Source organism: Bombus pyrosoma, linkage group LG5 (assembly GCF_014825855.1).
Source record: "Bombus pyrosoma isolate SC7728 linkage group LG5, ASM1482585v1, whole genome shotgun sequence".
Lineage (NCBI taxonomy): Eukaryota > Metazoa > Arthropoda > Insecta > Hymenoptera > Apidae > Bombus > Bombus pyrosoma.
In genome coordinates, this window is record NC_057774.1 from 8,768,823 (window position 1) to 8,787,650 (window position 18,828).

Sequence of the window (18,828 nt, forward strand, 5' to 3'; positions counted from 1 at the left end):
TACTGATTTGAATTTTCCATTGTAAAGAAAATTCTTTAGCGAGAGGAACAAATAATAGTCCGATGTTGCAAGGTCTGGAGAGTATGGAGGATGTGGTAGAACATCTCGATCAAACTCTAGAAGTTTCCTTCGCACCGCTAAAGAAACGTGTGGCCTCGCGTTATCGTGGCGGAACACGACGTCACGTCTGTTCACCACTGCAGAACGTTTTGTGATAATAGTTTCCTTAAGTTTTTCGAGTTGGGTACAATATTTTTCACCCAACTCGAAAAACTTAAGGAAACCATCGTCACAAATCAACAGTTTGATCGTTTGCCCTTGCGGAAGTAATTCGTAGTAGAGGATACCCTTCCAGTCCCACCAAATTGAAGCAGCACCTTCTTCGGGTGAAGTCCAGGTCTTGCTATCGCTTGTTATCGTTCGACGGTTGCGTGTAGCGGCGACATTGTTTTGCCCGGAGTTTATTTCTTCTTACATTACTTGTATCTTGACGCTCTTAATACTCCGAGGCGAACAACATGATTTGAATTGAATAAACGTGGCAAATCTCCTTTGTAGTGTTTTTAGGCGTACTGTCTTTTTTAAAGCAGTCAAACATAACGTGACGAAAATGTATCTTTCGGTCTTCTATCTTTCACCACGCAAAGAACACTCAATACAATTTCTACTAACGTCGAGAACTGTTCTCTTGCCTTATCAGAGGATAACTAGTGATCACACGATTGACAGTGGAGCGATCTGGTGATTTGTTTACTTGAGCAGAACGAGATAAGGCGAATGCGAAAAGAACTTTCCGGACGACCTACGTCGTTATTAACATACTGATCGAAAACTGTCTCATCCTTACACACTGCAATGCTATTATTTTCCATTGAACGTTTCTCGGTGTACGTACCGTCTTTAAAGTGCTGATAGCTTCGAATTCGAGTGTCAAACAATCATTTAATTTGGACTGACCTGATGAAGCGCCGTGGGCGGATGATGATCTTGCCTGGGCGTGACCGCGTCCGCGCCGATGCCGGAGTCGGGGCTGGGAAGATCAACGGTCAGGACTTTGCTGCTGCTCGAGGATGAGCGTATCGCGTGTGTCGTCGCGTAAGAGCTTGGCACAACCTCGTACCTCGTGTACGAAGCGGTCGTGGTGGACAACGAGGACGAGCTCGACGAAGCCAATGGTGGCAGAGCGTCGCCGGTGACGTAGACCGCAGTGGCCTCTTGGTGCAATCCGCTCGGGTTTCCAGCGTTTGCCGCGCCTGTCGCCGAAGTCGACGTGTACGCCGTGGACTGCAATCGTGGGCTGCACGAGCTGTAGGGATCGTAGGGACTGCCGTACTGTTGCACCTGAAATTTCACGCAATCGTCATTAACATTAGAATCGTAACAGTAACGAGTAATTAACGTAGAATTTTTCATAGAATTTTAGGACTATCGGAGAAGAAAAGTGATTGTTTCGTGTGGAATTTTCCAGAGAATTTCAGGATTATCGGAGTAAAAATGACTGATACGACATTTTTCATAGAAATTTTGTCAATCATAGGAAATAATTGAACTCTCAGAGTTTGAAGCATTCTTTTAACGATCATCAAGTTAGTGAACGTAAACGCGTTTATTGAATACCTGAAATAGGTCGTAAACTGAATAATATTGCGAAATTGTCGAAACAATTTAGTTGGTATGTTTAATTAGTTACTATTAATTTATTAAATAGTTATTATTATTAGTTAAAAATAGTTATAACTGGACGAGATTGTTATTGCGAATTTCCATAGGAATATAGTATGCTATAGGGTATTTGTCTCTCGATCGCGCGGTCTAATATTCAGAATTTTTATCGAGATCGAATTAGATAGCGTCAAGTATGTTTGTTATAACAGAGTCGGGATAATGACGCTTATTTGTATCGGAATCAGCGAGGCTAGTGTCTCGCGTTTATATCTAGATCAGGGTAGGCAGTGTTGGGTTTTTTCTTTATTGCTTTTAATGTGCGTCATGTATTTTAATCGCAATGGAGCGAAGTCGGATTTGATGGAGTTCAGATTGGATAGTGTCGCGTATGTTTATTAGGACAGGTAATGTGTGGAGCATGTTTTCTAAGAGCGGACTGGAATCCTGAAAGTTATTAACACGCATTTTCCAGCCGACTGTCGATAATCTCTGTGGGATTTAGACTCGTTTCGTTGCCAGGCCTGTGCATGTAATTAGGAGAGACTGATGAAGGCAACATGATATTTTCGTTGATTGGCCGTCATTGACATCAAGCCTTTTAATATTATAATTTAATGCCTGAACTTATTTAAAAGTTTCCCCCATCATATAGATTGGAGATAATATTTTATTTGACAACTAACTTATAAAGCTTTTACCTGCTAGCGTATCGTTATTATATATTTTTACTACTACAGTGATCTCGCAGAAAATTTATGGCAAACTTAACCCTCCTGTGACTGTTGAATTTTTACAAACGACATTTATTTCAACAAACAAGAAAACTTTGAACATTCTGCAAAAATATTTACTATGAAACGATACTAAGAAAGAACAATTTTTTCATATTTTCTTCAACTTTAATGACTCTATTTGTATTCTGTTTCTTTAGTTGCATAAATATTCATAGTATAATAATTTTCACGATTTCACCTTAATTTAATACAGCAGCACTAGATTTTCTATTTACCCCCCACCTAAATGTATCTGTCTTTGCACCTTAAAAACAAACCTAAACATCAATCTGAGAATTTGCTATTATTTCAAACACAGAGATAGAGAGACTCTCGATCTTCTGAAGTCAATTTTTATTAAGTATTTATTTTAGATTCATTAGTCTTGCTAATATTAAATATTATCATCACTACACAAAGATCAATCATCTCTCCTATGAAGCAATGACTATGCAGAAAGACGATAACTGCAAAAATACGTGAAATCAGATTCCCTGTATCTTTGAATGCTTCCAAATACTTTGTCAAAGTACTTTAACGTAAAATTGCAGTAAACGAATTGTTTCTTTGACACTGTCTTTTTTCCCCATATTTTCTCCATATTATGAAAAATTCGCGTTTCTATGCTATTGCGCGACAAAACAAGACAAGAGGAAACGAAAGGAAAAATCAGCAAAGTTTTATAGAAAATATCATGGCTACAAATTGCTCGATGGTCTCACCTGTAGTTGATGTTGATGATGATGGTACATTCCCGGTGGCGTGGGACTGTCCGGCTGAGCCTGTTTGTGCCTTTTGCTGGACTGTTGCGCCCCTCTCGACGAGCTCAAGTCCTCGGGCTCCCTTTTGACTCCGGCGATGCCGGTGCTCGAGGAACCGTCGTGTCTGAGAGACTGCGGGCTAAGCGGAAGCGGAAGGCCACCCTGTAGACTCTGGCCAGGACTGTGGGACGGCTGGTTGTACTGATGGAGGAAGTGGTGTAGTTCCCCTCCTCCGGCGCCTTCGCCGCCTTCCATGCGATTCGTCGAACCGGAACCGGAGCCAGGCGCCTCTTGCACTAGCAGCTTCTGGCCCATCACACCCCTTCAACAGTCCGTGGAGAATCGACCTTTAACTGCGGTTCCCTTTACAGCTCGACATTATCAATTCGGGATCGATCGACTATGCGCTAAGTGCGCATGGCGAATCGGGTCGCCAACGAAATGGCTCTTGTAGAAAAACACGTGGAGCATAGCAAGAGAAAAACACGTTAAATCTTAGTTAGTATTTTCGATCTTGACGAAAAAGTGTAAGTAAGTTGTAAAATTCAATCGTACAAAGGAGAAGATTAAGAATTGTTTGTAATTAAATATGCATTTTCTCCATTTTCTCTCGTTGCAAATTCATGCCTAACGTCCTTCCTTTCAACAGTTAACGCAAACATCAGAAAATCAAGAAAAATGGACTTGTCGTTTTTTCCTCTTGCGACATATAATCACGTAATTACTATTAAACAAGAATTAATGCAACCATAATATTTCATCCTCTGATTGTCCCGAGCAATTTATTATCGATACAGAACCAATTAAGAGAAGGTGCTCGGAGTTTATTTTCCAATTTATAAAGATAGTTTCGCTATAGCTTTAACTACCCACTCTTCATTATATCAAGTTACATTTACCGAAGAATCCCGAGCAACAAGTTGAGAATCGATTATGCAGATGTCGCAAGAAAAAGATCTAATTACGAGACGACATAAAAGATCGTATCGCTTTCGTTGTCAACGATATTAAAACAGGGTTTAACTTTGTTGCGATGCAAACGATGCTAGACGACGCTATTTTATTAAACGTGCTCGTCGATAGCTTGATTACAGAGAATTTCTTCTTTTCTCTGTTTTTCTTCGGAAAGATAGATTTTAATGTTTCACTGATATGATAATGGGTGGGATAATGGGAGGGGGGGGGGTGGAGGATGGGGGCTGGACGATCGTTTCTTTCCACTTTTTTTTCCCCACTAAATCGATTGCATTTGAAACGTTCGCGCTGAATCTTTATGCCCCGGGGTAAGTTATAATAATGTTAATACGGTATTAGCTAACGAGCAGAGCGATTTATTGTACAGCAGCGTGTTTTACGACGAAGATAAGCTAAAGTAGGATCGACAGTGCCGATGACTGCGGTACATTTGTCATTTCCCGCGTCTCAATGACGATATCATCGGACATCGTGCGACGCTCGTGCGTATATAAAGTATAATTAATTCATAGATTTTCAAGGTCCGTCACGGTGAATAAATGCGTAATGTGTCTCATCAATAACAGCTATGGCACAGCTGTTTCGCAACGCTGACTTTTCTCAGTAAAAACCAGCTACAGACGAATAAATATCGATAGTTTCCAATCATTACTAAATATAAACGATAAGCGTCGGCGCGTTCCTTTCTATCGACTATCGATTATGCGTAGATTCATTGCTTTATAGAACTAACAATGTTGTTTGAACAATCACGTGTTTCTACACGACAAGTTACTTAGATTGAAGTCTGTGTATATACAAGTCGAGTTTACTGATTTCAAGCAATGGATATTTGAAATAGCGTTGGAAACCAGGAGAAAGATTCGCTTTCCATTAAAATTCAAAGGGCATTCGCTTTTATAAATAACTGTTTTTAGTTCACATTGTAAATCGTGTGTTATACGTACATCATACGTAACATTGTAAAATGTATCTGAAGCTTCAGGAATACCCGAAGAAACCGTAACTTACTTCGAGTCAAATAATAACTAGTAAAATCAGGTTAAACAATTTGAGAGAACAGCAATTTGAACGAACATTTCGAATCAAGTAGAGAACAGATTCAAATCGACCGATCAAGAGATTTCATGTTGCTCGAATTCAATTGACCGATTTGAACGAGTCTTAAGAACAATGAAGAAATTCTATCGAAGCTTCTTCCAGCAAAGTCAATCTGCCGATACAAACATTGCCTCTACGGATTGCTAAATACGTTCCGTAGTCCATGAAAATATTCAAGTTCGCTTCCACGTCTAATTATCATAAATCTTCGACATCCGAATTTTGCATAAGAAAGCTACTGTACATAAATAACGAATCGTATGTCAGCGATTCTTCTTCTTGGTATGTACCAGAAGAGGTTCTCGTTTCCAGAAGCCGGGGGCTCTGGGAACGGGAAGAGAAGCGCGTCGCCTTCGGCACGAGGATCGTAGCGAGTCGCGTCGCATCTGCCGAACCATCGGCAATAAAATTTTCTGGGCGCGGAAACGCGATTCGCCGAACGGTCGTACGGGGAGAGAGAATCGAGAGGATCGCGGGCCGACATTATGCGAAGTAGTTAACATGTTATATTTAGCATGATAATACGTATCCACAATACGGGGGACCCTTATAAACTGCCAACGCTCTCGGTGCATACGACAGCCTCCTTCCCTTTCTTTCTCTTTCTTGCACTTTCATGTTCTTTCTCTCTTAGTTTGCTCGCGCATTCTTTTTTTTTCCTTCCTTCCCTTTTCTTCCCTTTCCTTCCTTCCCTGCTCTCGTCCTTGCCCGACGTGTCGTGGCAACCTCCGCCAGGTTCACCGGTCTCTCTGGCCTCCTTCGTTCCATCTCTTTCTATTAAACGAACGAAGACAGGCCGCGTGTCTCTCTCGTTCTCTTTTCTACCGCGCTGAACATCGCCACTGAGGTACCTACCCTACGGTCAGATGCTCCCGTACAATGGCTCTTTTTTTACACTTGATACCTGATCTCACTCGTCTAACCCTCTCTTCTCTGCTCTTTTCCCTCCGTCTCTCTTCTCCCCCTCTGTACACGCCGTGCTTTCTGTCTGCCGCCTTTCTGGCATCGTCTGGTCTACTCTCGAGGCGAGAAAGAGCGAACAACGGAATAAGAGAGAAAGGTTGTTCGCTGGAAGCGAGGAAAAGGGTGACATCGTAGGTAAGAGAGAAGGAAAGAGTCGTATAGGAAAGTAGAGAAGGATGGCGGGACGCGACACGTCGTCGCCCTCGGCACACTTGTGCCTGAAGAGGTGCGGATTGGAACGACGATGGAAAAACGGCCGGTGAAAGCTAGAGGAGTACCGCGCGCTCCTCTGTTGTCCTTTCCGCGCTGGAAAGCTGTTGCTCGTCTCATAACCGGAGGCGACGACGGCACGGCCTCATGAATTCGGCTTACGTGAAATGGATCCAAGCTCGTTCGTCGTTGCGTCGAGACGCGCATTCGTTCCACGCCTCGTACTCTTAATGCCGCGCCGTGGTAATGCGATGCTAATCCCTGATGTAGGATCGCTGAGATTCATGGAGATCGCGAATCCGCCCGGGGAACCTTAGGCGTACCGATACTCTCAGTTTAAGTCCGCTCTCTTTTGAATATTTTGGATGCACATACTACGGGGTGATGCTCTGACATGAGCGGGAATCGACGGGGGCACGCGTGCTTCTTTTCGGATCAATCGTTGACGTGTTAATCCTTGGATGCCTCGGGTAATGCTGCTGGATTTTTGCTATTGCAACTAACGTATCTTTTAATTTATGATATTATTATAATTTGCCAGCTAAGGGTGGATTGCAAGACTTTAACGTATCGTTTAGGGATTATAAGGCCGCGGCTCACGAATTTTGGAGGAAATTTTATTTTGCTACAAGCATCGTACTTTTTAATTATACGATATATATTTTCGACAGTTTCAGAGGACGCTTGTGGATTTTTGTGAGTATAAGATACTTTTTAGCATATAGCACTAGATATATGTTTAATTTTGTCCAAATTGTTAAATGTTGGAGAGAAGAAGCATTTAACCCGCGAAGTTATGACGACGAGGCTTGAGATAAATTCGAAAACGTATATGGGAATTACAAAATAGTATTGAACGTAGAAATTATGGGATAGAAGCGAGTGTAGAAATCGCAAGAGTTACTGCATTTCGAGGCAAAGATTGTTCGATTTGAAAAAGGAAAATGTCGATACCTCGACGCTCGTATGCAGTAAAAGTCCGAGGTGATTCGCAAGCTGGCTACGATCGAATCTAACGTCAGAACGTGCCAATTTCCTCCTTTCCATTTCAATAATTTATAAAACGTCGTAGTCGTAAAATCCTATGATGCCTGAAATCAAGGACTGATCGAGACGATCCGTTATAACGCAACTAGTAATTGCGTTGCAGTTGCGTCAATTCCTGTTAGGAATTCGCGTGACGACCAATATCTTCCATTTCTTGTGCAATGTTTTACAAATTCTCACGCTCGAGTTTTTTTTCGTAACCCAGATATGTCTAATTTTTTGTTTTTTACGATATTTTTTCATCTACCTATACTTACTGTGAGCTTCTGTTATTCTAATTGGTCTCTTAACTCTGTTCTCTTTCGTATCTTAACGAAACAATATGCAAATTTCACTGAACGTGACATTCGGAAGTCACAGTAATTAATTTCATAAATTAAAAAGTACCAAAAGGCGATAATATTATAAACTGTATTTTTTGAGTACTTTGCAATTCGGATCATCTTCTTGCGATGAACGAATGTACGAATGTGAGCCATTTGTTTCTCGAGAAATAAACATTAATTCTGTACTTATGCAATGAAATTAAAATGTCAACGAAAAGCGTAGTCGATCGATTTAGTTTCTGACAGGTTGGTACGTTTCAAAATACCTGCCAAAATTGTCGTCCACGAAAGTGTTAAAACATGACGTAAGATCGTGGTATAGTTTTGTCACGAAAGAGTGGCAGATCACGGTGAGGAATCGAGAAGAGAAGAAATCGACGCCGTGGCACAGTTTAATCACCTCCTATGCGGTAATTCTCAAGCCGGTTTCCACGAATTCATGAATTCGCGGCTGTTTCCCCGTACACGGACGAGCAAATTATTCCACGTAACGTTACACGACCGCGCCGTTTTTGCCGCGTCGCCACGCAACTTGCGTACCGTTTGCGTTCGTACGCGCAAAAGAGGCAATTATGCGCTTACGGTGCAGCATTATCGACGACAAGACAGACGTACCATGCGAGCTTCGAGGTCGCCAGGTCGCTGGAGGGTCACCGTCTGCTCACAGACGCGTATACGCGTGTACCAGAGTGTATATGCTCGTCATTCGAACGAGTGACACGGTATTAAGCACGCGGTTCCGGGAAAACGGAGTGAAAACTTTCGAGATTCTAGAATTTCATTCAACTACGTACATACGTTCAATCCACATAAGTAATTATTCCTAATTAACCACTATTTTAATCCTCTTGTCGCTATTTAAAGGAATATGCTCACGATCGAAAGAATATGTGTGTCTCTATGCTCTTTTAACAATGAACTAGCAAAATTTTATCCTCAAATTCACGACTTCTGTTTGAACCAATTTACAAATCTTGCATAGGCTGCTTCCGAGACTACTCTCTATTATAATATATTGTATAATATATCGATTCTTCAAGAGTTACACCAAACAATCTCTTTTAATCAACCACGTATTTAAATTTCCCTAAATGAACGTACAAAATCAAAGAAGCAGAGTCTATAAGGATCCACAAATTGATCAATCCTATTTAATGCGATCCACGGATCTTTACGTCAACGTTCTAAACTATTTCTGAAACCACTCTCTATAGAATAGATAACATGGACATCCAATTACTAACCGTATTTAATCGTTGAGAAATTCTGCAGTCAATTTCTATTAATTAATTACAAAGCTGCTCGTCAACGACCAAAATCCAAAAAGCTTCGACAATCCCTATCGGAGCCTGCAAAAGTTCTTTAATCCTGCAAAACAGTAACCAATCCTATTTAAACAGATCTTAGATCTTTACATCAACGTTCTTCTCTCGAGCAAACAACTCCTGAAACCACTTTCTATAGAATAGATAATATAGACGTCCAATTATTAGCTACATTTGGTCCTTCAAAAAATCACGTTCTCCGAGCAATCATTTCTAACCAATTACAAAGTCAACCCCCTCATCGATGTCGAAAATCCAAAAGAACCCCAACAAATTTCATCTAACTAACAAGGCGTGTCTACTCCTAACAGTCGTAGAATGAGCAGGTCTGTCTGAGAGGGTCGGGCGTACACGCGTGTTTGTATCCCGAACGAGCTTGCGGTACCAGGCAGGGCCCGGTTCGGAACCGGAATCGTCGTTCCTGAAACCGGAAATCGGGCGTATCGGAAGGGAGCGTGCTTGGTCCGAGACCTGCCGCGGTCGAACTCGAAAGACAGGTCTCGCTACTGCGTGGCGCTCTACCGTCTGCTCGGGTCATTCGTTTTGATTATTATTGTCAGGACCAGCCGGTTCCACCTTCTTTCTTCTTTTCCTCCTATCTTTTCTTTTTTTTACCTCCGCTTTTTCCAACGTGACGCAAGCAAAACTAACGAAGACGCACGCGGGGCTTTTTACCTTGGCGAGCACGCACGCACGCACGCACGCACGTCACCTGTGCGCGCAGCACGCGCCACCCGTGTATGTGGTCCGCATATGTACGCGAGTTCTTCGATGTTCAGCCGCGTCGGCGAATTTAAATGCGACCAACGTGGACGAGGCCTGGCTTCTGCCACTTCTTTCATCGCGTCGCGCCTCGTCCAGCTTCCCTTCGCGCGCACGCCCTTTCTCCTACGTGAATTGTTCGGTTCCCGGAAGAGTTTTCAGTTTGGGCGAGCTTGGTATGGTGGACACGCGGCGGTAGAACGTTTGGAGATCTTCATCTCGCTTGTAAAGCAGATTGCTCTGCTTTCTTCGAGCGTATAGCGCAGTTATTTTATCGGTAATTGCGTCTGGTTATCTCAGATTGCGTAATTACGGTTTGCGATTTGCGTATGGTTCGACTCTTCTTGTATTTCTTTATTTGATCTGGATTGTTTTGGTTTGACGATGAGATGAAGAGAAATTCTGTTTTTCAGAAGACTTTTGTAACTTCTATCAATTATTGGTCTGTCATTGGAACAGATTTTGCTCTCTATCGAATTGTCTTGTAGTTGGGAAGAAATCTTATGTACCTGGAATGGATATTTTTTCCCATTGCTAGACTGTCTTCTGTTTCAAAAGGTTGCACTGGTTCACGAGAGACCGACTTTTGTAAAGTATATGAACTTTTGAGAAACTTTGAGGGAATTCGGTATGTCAGGCACGTGTCGCTTTCCAGGATCTTGATTTTGATGCGAATCTTTTTCATAGCGTTCCATAGGACGTTGATCTTAATGCCGTGTTTCTGAACTATGTTTATAATGTTAAAATCCCGCGTGTAGATCCCTAGAAGCGTTTCCCCGTTCTTGGAAGAAGGCAAAGTTTGATATGTCGGGCATGCCTAGATCGTGATCTCTACATGCGTGACTTCTGCTTCGTTTCCCTTTTTTGGGACTTTGTGGGGATGGTAACGATCGAACGACGAATCAAATTACTTGACCCATCATAATTCACTTCCCTAAAACGAAAATGAAAAAAAAAAAGAGAAAAAAGATAGGATACTTTGGATAATAAACGTAATTCAGCGCAAATATTCTTGTGACTTATGACACACAATTATGGGATATTTGAAAGTGCAAATGTGTGTAATATGCAAAAATATATAAAATGTTCAAAATGTACGATAACGGTACTCGTCGTGATATCTAACTGGCGAAACTTTTCATCTAATTACATTTATAAAAATATAAATTTCAATAAATACCCGGAGTCTATTTATTACAAATGTCGAATGTCAGATGTTGTAGTATATTAACATTAGGATCGCGAAACGTCAAGAATCCATATTTCTAGCTGCTTGTCCGCGGAGATCGGTCGAACGACCGCGAGAACTTGTCACGGTCTAGGAACTCGGGGAATTGGCCGTAGGGATCGTGAGGTCAAAAGCGCACTTGACACATCGTCGAGGTTGTCGCGATCTCGTAGAGCCGTACAGCACGATACGGTCGAGTTTTCGCAGGGGTAGCTGCCTCGCGATTCGACCCCGGCCGCGAGAAACCGGACTTTCCGTTGCGAAACAGGAAGACGTGTTAACCTCGAAAATGAGCCTGAGAACCGGAATTATTCTGTAGTTTTGCGGCTTTTGTTTTACAAGGAAGAATTAATGACCATATAGCGAAAGAAATAACGCGACTTTCGTCCACTTAAAACTCCGACTCCTGAATTGTAGAAAATAATAACATTATTCAATTGCATGGCGTGGATATAACTCGACTTTTTATTTCGAGGAATAGGAACTTCTAAACTTGTTTGCATAAAAGAAACGTTGCTGTAAAAGTAATTTGCATATCAGTCTCTCGGAAGCCAGTTCCCGACAAACAGATAATTTGCTTTCATAAGTTCATTTATCGCAAGAAAATAACACAATTAATACGCGGAGACGTATTTCTGAGATTTAGTATTTTATATGATAATTCTACAAGCACATATGTTTCTTCAGAATTTACAACATTGCGGGGTAAAGATATCGACCATGGCAACATCAAGAAAGTTCCTGAAATCTACATTTCCTTACCAAACTATGTATCAAAAAATCAGATTCAATAATTCTGATTGACCGATTACAAAGACGAATACAAAGAAATATCAATCAAGCAACCAAACCGATTCTATTTCATCAGCCCGTTTGCGCTATTCTTCCAGGAGCAAGAACGTTCACCTCGATCGAGCTTTCGGTTCAACGGAACTCCTTTATCTCTTGGATCTCACGTCTTATCGTAACAGCCTTTCTCGTCGGCGAGGTCTTCTTTATCCGCCTCCTCCCGCGGTTACGCCGTGGCCGATGCAATTCCTCTAGGATCCATAAAACCCAACCTAGTCCGGTTTCTAGCGTTGAAAAGCGGCGACTTTGGCGTCTGTATAGGAAGGAAAACGCGGTGAATCGCGCGACGAACGAGGCGCGTTCGCAAGAAGGTAAAAGGGAGCGCGGGTGTGTACGCTGGTTGGGCAAGAAAAGAAGGAGGAAACGTTTACGGCGTTTTGTGATCATAAATTCAAATAAAGGAGAACGCGCTCGCGTTACGTGTCGGGCATAAAGCACCGGTAGACAGCGAAAACGGGCCATGCCACTCGTCCCGCGGCCGATTCTCGTTCCCCGGGCCCGTTTCGTTTTACGACGTGACACGAGGCCCTCGTCAAGTGGGTCAGAGGCCATCCTTGTAGTAGGCACGCCAGGTTCCTCGTAGTCGACAGATCTCCGCGTAACGATAAAACGGACAACGAGACGCGTAATAAGGAGTTAAGACCGCGCTACACGTCTTTCGTGAGGATCCTTGGAAGGGATAACTTCGTACTCGGAGTTCCATGTTTCCTAGGTTTTTACTACGTTTCTTTAGTATTCTTTGCGGTGATCCTAAGCTGAACCTTCTGTTGTTCTTTTCCATTCGGTTCTTTAGGTTTTTTTTTACCATTCTACTTTGTGGCGAGTCCGATTCTGAGTATTTTTGCGTTTTTTTCCATCGCGCTTTTTAGATCGTTAATCATTTTTCCAGTGTTCTTTCTCGTGGTCAGTTCAAGTTTGTATTTTTCCGTTGATTTTCATCGTTTTCTAAGGTTGTTAACTTCTTTAGCATACTTCCTTTCGGTGCGCCTAAGTTCGTATTTTTCTGTTCTTTTTCATTACGCTTTTTAAGTTGTTACCAATTTCATAGCCAATTCAAATCCTTTGTAGACAGTCCAAGTTTATAATTATTTTGCGATTGTGTTTTCTAGCTCTTTGCTATATACTTTAGCATTTTTCTTTGTAACGATCCTCAGTTTAATACTCTCGCATTTCCTTTTCGCGGGAATCTTCAACTCTTTCAGGCTGGAAATTTTAGCTCTTTTTGCTTCTTAAATCAGATTTATGCATCTTGTTACATGCATCAAATCTTCCCTGTCCATCGCAGTTTCGTTTCCTTAAAGCCTTGATTTCTTAGTCACCCACGACCTTCGTATCAGCCTTTCGCTTCTTATCGCCCTTTCAAAATTTCTGTAATCCTCCAACGATAACAAACGCAAGTCAATACGACGTGCGTATATACTCTACTTATACCGGAAGAGCAAAATTCCAGGCCGTTTCGTACATATATAATCGGCACTTAAAAATTCGCTCAAGTTCAACTCCGTTTCATTTCGAATCTCTAAAACATTTCATTACACCTGATTAACGAAGCTAATTGCCTGTTCCGCTTCTCGGTGACCTGTCGTCGCTGAATCGGTAATGATTCAAGAAAGTTCCACAGTCGCGAAAAACGTGGACCACTTTCGAAGATGACGCATGAAATGACCAAGTGTAATAACCACCTTCGCCGGTGAATGATTCACGCGCTACTGAAAATAGAAGCTACGTTCTACGTACGTGGATACGTACGTAGGATTTCGTGTACGAAAGGATTCGTTTTCTACAAGATCCTTGGACAATGATAACCGGCCAGTGTAATAAAAAGCGACACCGCGGTCATTGCGAATGTCCGTCGCCCGTCTTTGTCAAAAGTCGACCTTTTAATGACCTTTTATAACGCGGCTGTGCTTCCACTTCTTTCACACGGTCGCGGGATAATAAAACAGGTCTCGTTTTAACGCGTTCGTGATGCATATTTTAAAGTCCGGTTAAATGGCGAAATATTTCTAATTGGGTAATAAAGCAACGTAGAGGGGATGGATTTTACATATTTAGTAGATTTGTGGATCTTTTTATTCCCTTAAATTTATTTGCACGGCATCGTACACGATTGTAATCGCGCCGTTACATTTTTTATTCGGACATTAAGTCAACGTCGTGATTTTTAATTCCGCGTTTAAACGAACGAAATTTTCTTTTGAAATTTAAGGAACGGTCGAGTAGGCGAACGAATTAATAAGAATAATGTCGTTTAATGAAAATGCTTTTCGGGAAGTTCTTTGATGAAACGTTATCGCTTCGACTTTAATTCATAAATTACCAGGTAAATATAGTCGTCGATAACTCGGGATAACTGCAATTTTCTGATTCTCGGGCAACAAACTTGCCCGAGTATCGCGTTTGCATGGAACGATAGAAGGAGAAATGAAATTTCTATCAGTCATGCTATCCTCGTTGTGTTCGATTGTTGAATTTGAAGAGCAAGAAAACAGAAGGAAAAAGAGAAACGAAAGAGTGGGAACAGGTTCTGGAAAGTGATGGAGGATTGATCAATTCGAACGGATACAACGTTATTATCGCCAATGACAGGAAACGCAAGCACAGCGAAATGAAATCCACCGCGAGCGAGCGAGCGATCGGTTCGAATTCCATTTCACAACGCGTAATGCATCCCCTGTTACTATGTAAGTCGGAGATGTAATGATACGCTATCGCGTGTCGAGGAGAAAGAACCGACAAAAACTCAACGACACCCGGCCGGATTGCGGGAAACGATTAAGTAGTGTCGCCGAACGCGAGCAACAATATCGACGCCGATACTTCAGACGCTAATCCTTGGAAATATGAACTTTCCATCGTTAATTGCGTAACGTAACTGAAAGAAACTCTTCACGCTGCATTTCGTGTTGTACGATCAGTTACGTCAGATGAATCTTGGGTGAACGTTGCCAGGCAAATCGAATGAAAGTTTCGATAAATTAATTGTTTGGCGCTAAAGTAAAATCCTAGTTCGACTTAGGGCGAATTCGAACAGAAACTAGAAGAATCATGCTATCTATGGGACGAATAGCTCCGTCGGTTACGCTACCTTCCTATAATAATCCGATTAAGTCGAAATTCTACCCTTCGAGCTTCATAAAATTGAATCTCCACTCAACATCACTGGGTGAATCACTCGAAGCTTAACTCTATCCTTTTTAATTTTTCTTCAAAATTTATCTTAGAATTCACAGTTATTTATGCTACCTTTTTATAGTAAATAAATATGCAGAAATAAGCAATTTGTTTGCTGAAGTATTGGATGCTCGATGACTAGGGGAACTGCGTTATTTGAGGGACGAGCGAATAATCTCGGGAAATTTCGATCGTCGACGAATGTAAGGAAGTATTTGCTGGCTTCCTTAGCTTCGTCGTTCGAGTGTCGCGTATCGCGGTTGTCACTCACGGCTAGGGGCGTTTAGATTAAAACGGTGATGTTCCTGGACCGGCTTTACGGCGGCGGCTTGCTGTGAAACCGTACGCCGACGTTGCAACCCCGTGGCGTGCCATAAGTGACCCGACTCGAGCGTAACAGCCCTCCCTATTCGACATTATCTCGCGAGAAGCTCACTGGGATCGCGAGCCGAGCTTTTGTCGTCTGGCAAAATCTTTCCCGCCGCTTAATGGCACCGTCCCGCGTCAGGGATAATAATAATTTTGCGTCGTTAAGGGCAACGCGCTTCGTGCCTCCGTCTGCGCGTATCCTCGCGCGATACCGCGCCAGATGAAGATAGACGTTCGCGTGTCTATCCGATTATTCGACACTTTTACTTTCCATAAGAATAAATATAGATGTATTATGCCTCTATCATATCTCGTAAAAATACGTGAGTTTCGTGTTCCTATTTTTTTCGTATTCTTGCCTGTTGTATATTACTTTTAAGAGAGATTTTGGATTTTCCGTCCTTTGCAAATTTATCCCGGGGTGAGAAGATTCAAACTCGCGACGGCGTTGTCCTCCTGAGTCGCAAGCTTTAACAAGCGTAGCTGGCTACCCCGCCTTTTTTCGTATTCCATTGTATTTATTTCAGCCTGTGGCGTGGAAATTGGACTTGGTTTCACGTGGTTTATAAACATAAAACAAAAGTAAAGTTTAACACTAGAACTACCGATAGTTAACACGAAGCTATTTCCACCAAAACCAGTCAAACTGACTGGTCTTTAAAAAATACGCAATAATAGAATACTTTCTTACAGAAGCAATTCCGTGTTATGTAGTAGATTTTTGGTATTATTAATTCATCTGGCATCCCTAAACGAGGGTTGACACATTTATAGAATTGTAGAACCAGTCATTTTGACTGGCGTGGTATTTCTAGTATTAGCACTATTCGATCTGGAATTTTCCTGATAACTGATATCATCGTATCGGATGATACGTAGCAAAAATTTTGAAAACGTGTGGCAAGTTGTACAAAACGAGGAAATTGGTTAATTGGGGTTCGATAAACAGATTGTGGGACCCTTTTACACTTTGACAAGTACCAGTCATTTTAACTGGTATTGGTATATGTAGCCTTGGTACAATATATTTTCAGTTTGAATACGTAAAAAAACAAAATAAAATTCATTATATTATTTTTCTAGTCATCGTTGCGAAAGTCATTACATCATTGCGAGAGAAAATATAACATGAAGTAGGAATTTGAAAATAAAATCGTGAAACCAGTCAATTTGACTGGTGTTAACTGACAGATAACTAGATTAGTATAAAAATATATCGATTCTTTGGTTACCTCTTCTCTTCGTCTTTAAATATTTTATCATTATATAAACATTCTCTTTATCACATTTCTTTCGTTCATTCGTTAACTTTTTCGTTCTTTCCACCATCCATTGTCTATTTATCTTTCTTTTACTTGTACTTTATTTCGCAGTAATTGTACTCTTCTTTACGCTTGCCTTCTGTTTCTATTCCTCTCTGTTTCGATTTTCCCCTTTCTCTTATTTCCTTCCTTCTTTCTGTTCTCTCCCGCAACCAGCTTAGTGTCACCATATTTCCATCTTCACGGAGGATTTTCTCGACGCTCGAATGATCACGCTTGTCATTAACAGTCAGATTAGGCACCTCTGTGCAAATCTATATTTTTGTGAAACTTCAAATTGCGAGAACATAAATGGAAAAATAGGATTCTTTAATATTAAATATATTAAATCACGTTATTAGAGTTGTAAATATGTTATAAATACAATGTTAATTTATTACAATCGTGAATTCTTTGAACGCTAATGTGCTGCCAGAGGAGCGAAAGAAAACGTTGAATAGCAAATAAATGAATTCTTCTCAATGAAATTCGTTCTTTGCCGTTAAATCGACATTCAACTTCCAACCATTCATAAACAATAAAGCCGTGTCCAAGTTATATCCTTCCTTTAAATTGAAATAACCGGCCGGATGGAATAAACAGCGATGAATCTCCCATTTACTTTCTCACACTTTCCTGCCTTCTTTTTTCACTCGATTCTAAAGTTTAATAGAAGAACATTCCTCGCGCAAGAGATCAGCGCGACGAAAATAAAACTCGCAGAAACTCGCGTATAAAATACTACGGTTCGCGTCGTGCAGCTGCGTCGATGTCTTTAACGTCGTAAATTCCGCAGTGTTATCACGCTGCTCGTACGAAAATGTACCGTGGCTGACTTTCACATTTCAGCCACGCCAATTCCTAGTCTCGATCGTCGTCGTATCAACCTGGAAAATTTATTGTTTCACTGAAATCGAGTCTTGTCTCTAGCGTAAATTTCGTCATTCTTCTATCGCGGCTAACTCGTACCAAAGAAAACAAAAGAAAAAGGAAGAAAATGACGAGAAAAAAGAGATCTTTTAAGCCACGAACCTGCATCGGGATCGATCGTTTCACGTGTTCGCGATCTTTCAGAAAACTTCCTTGAGAAATTTACAGAATCATAGATCGGCACAGTGATAATTTCCGACGTAATTTCCATAGATTTATTCTCGAGTATCGTGGCATGTATCCTTGGCTCGAACTTAGGGAAATGTTCGATTAATACAAAATCCATACGTTCACTGGATTCAAATGTACTTTAAAGCCGCGTCTTAGGGATTGCGCAAGTATATACAGAACTCTCGACTGTCGTTAGCACCGTCACGGGATGCTTTACAAACTTTGCACAGGCCTAAGGAGGCCCATAGAATGCGTGAATTTATCGTGGTTTTCTCGAAGATACCGCCGAGAGAAGATCCGCGAGGACCGAGCGTAATTATGGTCATTTATGAACGTAACTCTCCTTTCGTTCGGTTGACGTTAAAGCCGGGGATTAAGAAACTCTTCGGGAAGAAGAAAAGTTGCGGCACAGGCGGCGGGCAAAGCAAACGGATAAGATTCCGTGTCGCTGGAATCTAATATTGACGCGAATGTAAAAATAGGAAACTTGTGGCAGCTCAATTTTGGAGAAAGAATTTTGAAATGCCGAGAAGAAATTTTTTAAGTCGCGCGAGCGTTGCAAGATCTTTATTCCTGATAATAATATTTGGTCGATTACGCTAGTCATCGTCGCGCTCCTCTTCTTGAATCTTTTTACAGAAACTCGCAAATTTCGGAGCGCGATAGTGTCAATTAGAATCGAAGGATAAGTAAGGCGATTGAAATCGACACACCGTGCGTGTCAATAGTTGAAAACGAAGTCGTTATTCAAAGATTAAATCGATACAACCAGTAGAAAGATGGGGAAATCGAACTCTGATCGCTAATAAAGGGAGAATTATTACGTACGAATGAAACAACTCAACACCTACCTCCTATCGTTCTCAGGCTCACCGTAACACAAATTTCAAAATTCAAT

The 18,828-nt window shown here is 41.5% G+C and overlaps 2 protein-coding genes across 5 annotated transcripts in view; one reads left to right on the forward strand and one right to left on the reverse strand.

Annotated features, from left to right (window-relative positions):
• LOC122567858 (protein grainyhead) overlaps positions 1–18,828 on the reverse strand; it is a 159,750-nt gene that overhangs the window by 22,594 nt on the left and 118,328 nt on the right. For all 4 annotated transcript variants that reach the window (XM_043726968.1, XM_043726969.1, XM_043726967.1 and 1 more), the window contains exons 5-6: positions 3,161–3,521; positions 958–1,341 (exon numbers count right to left, since the gene is read on the reverse strand). In XM_043726968.1, coding sequence (XP_043582903.1) covers positions 958–1,341; positions 3,161–3,521 — 745 coding nt within the window. The remainder of the gene's footprint in view (positions 1–957; positions 1,342–3,160; positions 3,522–18,828) is intronic.
• The window catches only part of LOC122567859 (zinc finger protein 467), a 263,949-nt gene that overhangs the window by 11,199 nt on the left and 233,922 nt on the right, over positions 1–18,828 (forward strand). The gene's annotated exons all lie outside the window — the stretch shown is intronic.